Source organism: Aphelocoma coerulescens, chromosome 4, assembly GCF_041296385.1.
Source record: "Aphelocoma coerulescens isolate FSJ_1873_10779 chromosome 4, UR_Acoe_1.0, whole genome shotgun sequence".
Lineage (NCBI taxonomy): Eukaryota > Metazoa > Chordata > Aves > Passeriformes > Corvidae > Aphelocoma > Aphelocoma coerulescens.
In genome coordinates this window covers 42,205,856-42,215,413 of record NC_091017.1, presented here as the reverse complement: position 1 = coordinate 42,215,413, position 9,558 = coordinate 42,205,856, and the positions used below count along the sequence as shown (strand labels likewise).

The 9,558-nt window shown below is 47.9% G+C and overlaps 1 protein-coding gene across 1 annotated transcript; it reads right to left on the bottom strand.

Moving 5' to 3' along the window:
- Positions 1-398: 398 nt before the first annotated feature.
- On the bottom strand, positions 399-7,580 carry SAP30 (Sin3A associated protein 30). The gene is made up of 4 exons (XM_069013738.1): positions 7,000-7,580; positions 5,621-5,743; positions 2,899-2,997; positions 399-858 (listed from the first exon to the last, which is right to left on the bottom strand). Exons 1-4 carry the CDS (start codon positions 7,300-7,302, stop codon positions 736-738), a joined length of 648 nt encoding a protein of 215 aa, XP_068869839.1. The 5' UTR covers positions 7,303-7,580; the 3' UTR covers positions 399-735.
- Positions 7,581-9,558: the final 1,978 nt, after the last annotated feature.

Here is a 9,558-nt window from a genome sequence, read left to right as displayed (position 1 = left end):
AATCGAAGGATTTCTCAGCACAGTAAGCTGCAGCAGTCTCTTCATCTGTACTTACAGCTTTGAAATTCAAGAGCTGCATTTTTTTCCATTTTAATACAGGAGCAGGAAGGCCTCAGTGCTTGGAAGCATGTATCTCAGCAATGACAAAATGAATAAACAAATCAAAAAATCCTCCATCAATTCTTGTTTCCAAAGGGGAAAAAAACCCAACCTGTTATTCAGCCATTTCTGCCTGGCTAAGAACAGAAGTGACACTTAAAGCCTTTTACCTTAGGAAAAGGAACCTACTGCCAAGTCTGCTACAGCTTTTTTTTTTTTAAAAGGCATTCAATCATGAGCACTTGAGGTAAATTTATAAATATATCCTAGGTACATTTTAATTGAAAAATATTTTAATATTATTACATAGTTCATCAAAGCTTAACTGCTAGGTACAAGTATCATAGAATCATAGAATATGCTGAGTTGTATAGGACCCATCAGGATCATCATGTCCAACTCACTAAAATTACAGACACACCCGTTTGAGCAACAATATCAGTGATATTTATTTAAAATATTTTTGCTGAGGAAATTTGTTTCATAAGACATGGTTTTCAAACAAATCAGCAAGGTTATGAAAAATAAAACAGACAAACTCTCTCAGGAGAAAAAGTTACAAAGAAAGCTTTTGCATATCAACAAAACCTCAGTCTTTTGATTTGCAGCCTGAGTCTCAGTCCCAACCTTTTCTGCCTAATGAACCCCACTATCCATCTTTAGATCTGGTTTGTTCTTGTCATTCTTCACTGAGTAGATGAAGTACGTTAAGGTGTCCTTTTCATTCACTGGAATTGTCCTAAAATGGCAGCCAATTATCTATAAAGGAAGAATACAAGGAAATTAAATAATCACTCTTACATGCAAAAACGGAAGATTCAAATTTAATCTACTACAATAAAGTTTAAAAGACTGATTAAGAAGCTTACAAAAAAGGGAAATGTTGCCTCTTTTCAGAAGTCTTTAGTAGTCATAGAAAAGGTAAACAGGAATCATTTTACTGATAACTGTGAACTAAATGTAGTAGATTGTACCCCTAATTTACAAAGTAAAAAGTCCAGAGATCTTTCAGGGGAAAAAAAAACCCTCAAAGCTATCAAAACAACCATGGGACTATAATTTCATCCGCTCAGTTAAAGCTTGAATGTAACAGGTAATGACTACAGAATATCAACAGTGACAGCACAGTAACGAGAGGCTACTGTTCTCCCCTCAGCTTGGGAGGTGGTGTCTCCATCAAATCACATACAGAAACATCAACACAACACAAGAATATCAGAGAATTATAATTGAACATTCAGCCCTTCAAAACAGAGCTATCTATGAAAATTCACCATGCTGTAACCATTGAAATACGACAATCTGTAAGCAGTTATTGAATCACTTGTCACTTCAGAAGCCTTTCCCTTCATCAAAATGAACACCAGCTTTAAAAGAAAGTTGCAAAATATTGTAACTGGCTGAGTCTATTCTCTGGCTTTTTGCCAGATTGATAGATTAAAATTATGAAGTGAAAAACATGGGACTGCTCATTTAAGTACCACAGGATAGAAGAATAAATGTTTAGCCTAACTAAAAAGAAGCTTTCTAAACTCTACCCCCAAAAACATTCACAGAGAAACAGTTTGACAAAGTCATTTGAAGTGGACTTGCAGTAACAGCCAGAGCAGTGTCTCTGGTATGTTAGAACAGATTACAAGGAATCAAATGCACTGTATACTAAGGAAGCTCTGTGGCTATGGCTCACAAATACCTGCAGGTCAGTCACATCAAGCATGTGGCAGAAGCAGCTTTGCCCGTGCTCACCATGCAGGATGGGAATAACCTAGTGCAAGTATCATGTGCGACGCACCTAAACCAGACCCTCAGAAACACCAGTTTTGCAGAATAAAAACTGCTTGTGCTTCTTCAAATCACAGTCCTGCTAATTCAAGAGCTAACCTACATATGAGAAAATGAAAGATTGATTTTGCATTCTTACACTTAGTGGCAGCAGGACTACTCTTTTGCAGTTCAGCTTCGAGATCACCCACACCTTTCAGAGCCTTGCTTTTAATCCACACAGATTAAGGGAGAGATGAAAAAAGTGTCTGCACTTAAATACAGCTGAACGTATCACTGCACAAAAGTGAAAAATCAGTGGCTATACCTTCCTGTTAGGATCACCAGCTCTTCCACTTACCAATATGCTGTGACTGCACCTTTGCAGCACAAAAGAATTCCTTTAAAATTGCACTCATGTGAAGCAAAGATGCTAACATACAACTGTACTAGCATGCAGTATCCGCATGTTTAGAAACAGTAATAAGAAAAACCCTAATTCCATAAAATTCCAGTTTTCTGACAGCAGATTCCAGGGGTTTTAACAGAATTAATTATCAATAGCATCATGTTTTTTCAGGTTTCTGTACTTTACATATACAGAAACCTATGGTTGCAGTAACTAGCTTTTTAAAGCAAAGTCTGAACCTTACCAGAACTTCACTGACACCTCTAAATTTCTAGCTTTTTTTAGCAGGACATTTCAGGTGAAGCTGTGATAGATGCACAGACAGAATAAACCCATGATTCTATGATATTTAGGGGCATGCAGATCATCTTACTGTTCCAGCTCAACACTGTATTTTTAAGCCGAACACCCTCCTTTTGGGAGTTAAGGGTCCCTCCTCTGGAAAGAGCTTTTACTTTTGATCTACTTGGCTCAGGAGCTGTGACCAATGAAGGAAGCTAGATAAGCAGCTCCCTTTTGTTCTCCTAAAATCCAGATTATATAGGCACTTTATGCAAGGATCACAGTGTATAGAAAACCACATGCCATAGCAAGTTGCATTTTCTATTATGGGAAACACTCATACATACTTCAACAAGCTGTGCTTTGTTAAGTCCCGGTCTGGTCTGTAGCTTGAAGTGTCTTTTGTACCTTCGAAGTGTGTTTACTTGTAACTGATATAAATCAACCTAGAAGAAAAGAGGGGGAAGGGGAAGAAAACAATCTAATATAACTGAAAAAGATTCAGTCATTAATAGTTTGCCTCGCAAAAACGTTTTGGAATCGCACAGATAGGCAAGTGTAAACAGTCAGCTCAGCAGATGTCATTTTGACAAAAAACAAACTCCACCCTGCACCTTCCAGCAGAAAGGAAAATAGCTCAGCTCAGTTTAAGAGCGTTTTGTTGTATCCAAGCATGGCTCTACCTCCCTTTAGCTGTGGACAGTATTCAGAACTCATTATTGTACTTTAAGCAGTTCTGGGATTTTTGTTTGCTTCCCAGTTCCAGCATGATAACACAAAGTCCAGTAACAACTTTCATGTAACATCTATGAAGATGCTGATTCAAAGGAGGCCCCTGTATTGTGATTTCAGCCACTAAATCTTATGCAGATTACAGGCAAGACACAGCACATCTGCACCATGGAAGAGCACATATTAGAATCAGGACAAAGTCTAGAGCACAAGTTTTCTTGACTTGAGGTGAGTAAACCGCTCTTGCTCTCCAAACGCATCCCTGATACACAAACAAAATGCAGGAGTTGCATGCATGGGCATAAACATCCGAAACTCTTTCTCAGTGAGTCAACAGTTCAGAGAATTACACAAGGTCCTCTCGGGGATACAAATATACAGACTTAATCCAGTACTCTGTCAGTTTTGAATCCTATGTACTCTGATCAGTCACTTCCCCCACCAACAGCTTACCCTCCCATCCTCCCTGACAACTTAAGAGAGCTTAATCAGATGACTGAGTGGGAGAGCAAGCTCAGAAAGCAGGCTGAATGAGAAATTCTACTAGGTCAGTTGCAATTACAATAGTATTTTCCAAACTCACTGCAATAAAGATTGATGAAGGCATTCACTTTTGCTTTAAATTAATTTAACAGCCTCACTGCAAAATACTTTAAACAGCAATACTACTGCTACTTGGCAACCTGGCCAGACTTGAGGTGAGGCCACCTTGCATGACAAAGGATGGTATCCTTTGGTGTTTCTAAAGTTTACATGGCATTAAACTCCACTTCCCAAGTCACAGTGGGGAACCCACCCTGGCAGCATCACACAAAGGAGTAGCAGCAACTTTTCACCAAGCCCCAGAAGCTACCAGTACTGCAGGAGTTTCTTCCCCTCCTGTAGGAATCACTTCTAACCAGTAAAGATGGTCATGATTGAGATAGAAATGGGAGAGCCTTACAAGTCGCCAGAAGAATGATACTTTTTTCCTTAGCAAATTGGATAACAATTGAAAATAAAGGTAGTCAAGGACAAACAGGTATCTAAGGCATACAGTAATTACAAGGAATGAACATACTGCCCTTGCCCAAAGGGCCAGCTGATGTTCCCCAAAAACAGTTCCCAGTTTTCTTTTTGTAATAATACTGCTAAGCAAAAAAGCTTGTTTTCTCATTCTGGAGATATCCGTCAGCTGTGACATGCTTCACAATCCTGGCATAAGAAAACAAAACAGGCTTCCAGGAGAGCTGCAATTACCCAGTGTCAGAGAGCTACCTGAAGTCACACACAGCACTAGCTTTAGACAACTTCCCAAGAAACAATCCCAGATATTTAACATTCAGACAACACTATCCAGCATCAAACTACTTTCAGTCTCCTAAAATCCTCTTAGCCAGAGCCCCTTCAGACTGGAGCCCTGTGCCTAAAGGCACAGACTCCCATGCAAAGTTTCCTCCCTTATGTTGCTGTTATATGCAGATGCTGACCATAAGGATGCCATTAAATTAACGCTTACAGAGCAATTTCTGAAGAATGTTTTAACAATCCCTCTCAGAAGGGACCACGTAGGCATGACAGCCTCTGCTCAAAATTAACACACTGAGGAGCACCTGCTAAGCAACGCTGTAGCAGAAATAACCCAGAGCATGTATAAGAAAAAGAGAGCCTTATGTTCAAGACCGACCCATTACACTATGAAAAAAGTTGAACACTTTAGTTCCCTTATTTTAATGGGTGAGATTTCACTGGTGTGCAGTGGAGAAAACAGGTTGAAAAGACACCGTATTTCTCTACTCCACTCCTTCATAGCATAGCTCCCCAAATGGCTCTTCCCCCACAGTGGGGCAGAAACAAAGCTACCATCATTAAACTTTCCGTGTTTAACATGACTAAGGCAATGGAGTAATTGCTAAGAGCCATCTGCAATGCATTTAGCACAAAAGAAAAGTTTGGAGGGACAGGACAGAGAAGCATTTATATCCCAAGCACTATATGCAATCCCCTTCAGGTTGGCAGTTCCTGCAAAAGATAAGAGTTCGATGGTATGTGGCAAAGCACTAAGGAGGAGAGGAAGCACTGAGGAGAAAGATGAAAACAGCAGATTTCTGAGAGAACCATCAGACACTTAAAAATAGAGACTCATGTTCATTCTACTCTGCACCATTTAATCAGAAAACATGCCACAAAATTCAGTTAAATTCTGTTATATTAAGAACTGAGAGAATCAAGAATCTTGCCTTTCCCACATATAAGGAAAGCTGTAAAAGTGGGAGAGTGCTACTGGTGCAGACTCGGTGTCATTAAGAAGCTTAACAAAACAACTCGAAAAAAAACAAACCACAATCATTTAGCTACCTCCGGAGTGTCGATGTCTTGCACTGGTGAGTCACCATCATCATCGCTGCCTTTCCTCTTTCTTCTATTTCTCACACTCTGAATTAAATTTTTGTGGAAGTCACAAATGTACAGGTGTCTTGCCTAGAAGAATAAAACGGTGTCTTTCAATCAAATCCATGCAGTGCATCTCCCAGACTAAAGCGCACGCACATAGACAACCCTTCAGCAATCACAGGCACATTAACTGAGTTGAGGAAGCTTTACTACTGGCTTCTTCTAAATGGAGAGTGTGCCGCGCTGCAGATCGCTGCCACCGGCTGGGCCCCGAGCTCGCTGAAATGCTGCAATCGGCCGATGCAGCAGTGCCAGGCTGCGGAGCCACGCGAGCACAGCCCTCCCTCCCTCCCTCCGGCCGCGCATCGCACCGCGGGGGCCGGGCAGCACGCAAACAAAAAACAAGCTTTCAGTTGTTCTCTGCAGGGCTAAGAGACGGCTCTCGTTTCCCCAGCTATATCCTCCCCTCCTTGTTTTACTTCCGCTACCCGGCGTGGTCACGCAACACACTTATTTTTACTTTCTTTCTTTTTTACAAGTTTCCCTTTCGTAGGGATCTGCACGCGTTGGGAGATCTCGGCGCGTACCAGCCCGGAATCCCCAGGTCCGCGTGCTTTAAGGGCAATGAGAGCACCAAGCAGCGCTAGGGACCGGCCTGGAGAGCCGGGCCGGGGTCCCTGGGGGTGCACGCAGCCCCGGCCCGGGGCGCTCCCGCCGGCAGCTCCACGCCGCAGCCCGCCTCGTCCTCCCGGCACCCAGCGAGGGCGGGCGCTCTCCCGGCTGCCGGGCATCCCACCCCGCTGGAAGGCGGCCGCCCCCCGCACCCTGCGGTCCTCCCGCCCTGCCCAGCCGTGCCGAGCCGCGTTGCGCGGGGCCCGATGGCTGCCGAGCGGAAGATAAAGCGGCACGGGAGACGTGCAGCGCTGCAACACGAGGCGGGGCAGCGAGCGCGGCCCTCGCCAGCAACACAAACTAGCGCGCCGGGAGCCATGCAGGCTCCGCTCCGGCGAGCAGCGGCGCTTCCCGGCCACGCTTACCCCCGCTCCGGCTACAGGCGGGCACACGCAGCCGATGCCCCGGCTCTTGGGGTTACAGGGGACCCCAGGAGCAGGCGGGCGCTACCCCCCGCCCGGAGGGAGAGGACTTTCAGGCAGTGCTCCTGCCGCGCCAGCCGAACTCGGCCGTGCTACGAACACTTCCCCGCCGCCAAACACCCCTCCTCCCCCACTAAACTTGATTAAAAGTCCCCCAACCAACTAAGCCACAGATGCAGCGACCCACCGGCCCCTTTTGTCCGCCCGTCCCACCGGCTGCCCTGGCGCGTCCTCCCCTCGCGAACTTACGCTCTTGTCCAGCTCGATCTTCACCTTCTTCTGCGAAATGCTCTTCTGGATCCGCTTACTGAAGCTGGCGTTGCCGGCAGCGCGGCCGCACCGCTCGCCCTCCTCCCGCAGGCAGCACAGCTGCCCGGCCCCGGGGCCGCCCGCGCACCCGCCGCCCGCCGAGCCCGCGGCGGCGGCCGGACCCAGCCCCGGCGGCGCAGGCGGCGGCGGCACCTCCACGGCGGAGCCCGCATTGCCCACCACCGCCGCGGCGGCGGGGTCTGCCCCGCGCTGGGTCACCTCCTCGGGGGCGAAGCCGTTCATACCCGGCGCCACCGCCGCGGCCGGCGGGATCCCGCCCCGCACCAAACTTCCCCGGCGAGGCGCCGCGGCCCGGAGGGGTGCTCCCCCGCTCCCTGCCTGCCTCCCTTCAGCGGCGGCACCGGGGCGCCAGTCCACCCTCAAGGGCGGTCAGCCCACGCGCTGCGGAAAGGACTCTCCCCGCCAGCAGCCGCCGGCCGAGCCCCGCGACTACCGGAGCGGCGGCGACGGAGCCCCGCGGGCCACCCCACTTCCTCCTTCCCCCCCTGTCATGTGGAGACTCTTCAGCTGTTTCCTATGTAACAACAGCAACCTGCCGCCCCGCCCCGCCCCGCCCGCCGCGCATGCCGGCTGCCGCGCGCGGCCCCACGGGAAGCGCAGTTCCTGTCCCGGCCGGCGCGGCCGCGGCATCGGCGGGGTGCGGGATGTACTACGGGAGCTGTTTCTTTTTTCCGCCCCACGCTCCGCTCTTTTCCTCCCGTCTGGAGGCCGGGCCCGCTGCGCGGGAGCAGCAGCAGCGGCTCAGCCCACCTTTAAAAAGCCCTGTGCATCAGCCTCTCTTTCCCCCCCTTCCCGTGCCGCCCCAGCGGCGCGTCCGTGCGGTGTGAAAGGGCGGCCCCGGAGGGTGTCGCGGGTCGGAGCTACCGCTGGCACGGCCGAGCGCGTACCCGCGCTCCCAGCGACGCGGGGCCGGCCGCCTCCTCCCGGCCCTCGGCGGCGCCTCGCTGTGCCGCAGCAGCTCCCTCCTGTTCACTTGTTCTCGCTCTACTGTTTTAGCTGAAGCCGGCACTGCTCGGATCGTCTATCTCCTGCCTTCCGTCTTGGCCTCTTCCCTCCCTGCCTCCTTTCTTCTCCGCTTACTGTCGGCCATGGCTGGGCAGCGGCTCCCGCCGGCCGGAGAGGGCGAGCAGGCTCTCTCCGGGCGCTGCTGCCCCTCCGCCGGCGGGAGGGAGCTCTCCGGGAGCCGCAGCGCAGCCGCCGGCTGTGTCTCTCTCGGCAGAAAACAAACGAAGCTCAGTCCTTTGTTAGAGCTGCTTTTACAACACACGTAGTCAGGGCTCCGTCCTGCGTTCCTGTGGCAAAGCCCTCTGAAGACAAAGGCAACTTACAGTGCGAGTTTCCAGTTTTGTCATTTAAAAGGACTTTTTGTTAGTAAAGGTGACTGTAACAACAGAAAAGAGTGAGAATGCAGAATTATATTCGCTAATGATAAACCAAGACCTTGCTGTGCACACGACTAGGTAAAATAGACACTGAGAATACTTGACAAAAGCAGGTATTTTTAGTTTTGAGGCTTTACAAAGCTACATAAGACATGCGTTGGCATTAAATCATTTAACAATTCAGCTGTTGACAGCAGAGTGGCAAAAGCAGCAAGCTCTGATCTACTGTCCTTTCAAGCACATTCAAAGGACGCGCAAGGAAGGAGGAGAGGTTTTGCTTTCCCTTTGAACTACCGCAAATATCCCTTTAAATCTCGGAAACGGCGTCTGAGCTGAGCGTACTCAAAGCGCAATGATTTAATCGCTGAAATATTTGACCGTATCGCTTGCTGTGCGTTTCCAGCTTGAAGAAGGAGTAGCAGGGAGGCCGGTGAATAATTCAAGGAGACACAGATCCTGCGTAAGCCAAAGTTCTGCGTGAGCCGGGAACACGATTATAGAGCAGTTTCAGTTTGTGCTGCAGATGGCTCCTTAATCTGATTGCGTAACGTGGTATTAGAGAATAAGGGTAGGTCCCACTGTCGCAACTGAATGGAGGATACAGTAACTGAAGCTAAACTGAGCAAAATGTCACAGCAGTTATCCACAAGGCACCTTTTAGTGATTCGAGAGGGAAATAGGAGGAGAGTTGGAAAAAATACTGAATTCCGCTTTTGTTATCAGCCAAGGTGAAGACTGTGTACTGCCTAGGTTTAGTTCCACGCTCTGCTGCTGTGCAATCTCAGGCAGCAAAGGTTTAACTCACTTTTTGAGTTTCTTGTGATTTCAAACTTTAAAAAAAATGTAATAATGTTAAGATAAAAGAGAACAAAAAACCCAATACTAATCATAGCACACCTTAAAATTTGAGAATATAGGAAGCATAACCTGAGAAAAGTGGGACAAGGGTGAGTTCCAGGAATTCTTCAGTGGAAATCTGGGTCATGAATAGCAATTTCTAGACTTTCAGACTATGTCTTTTGAGGTCCCTTTGGTTTTTTTTTCAGATGGATTTGATGTTACTGTGAGCATAAAATACGCCAGTCTGGGTCCGGCT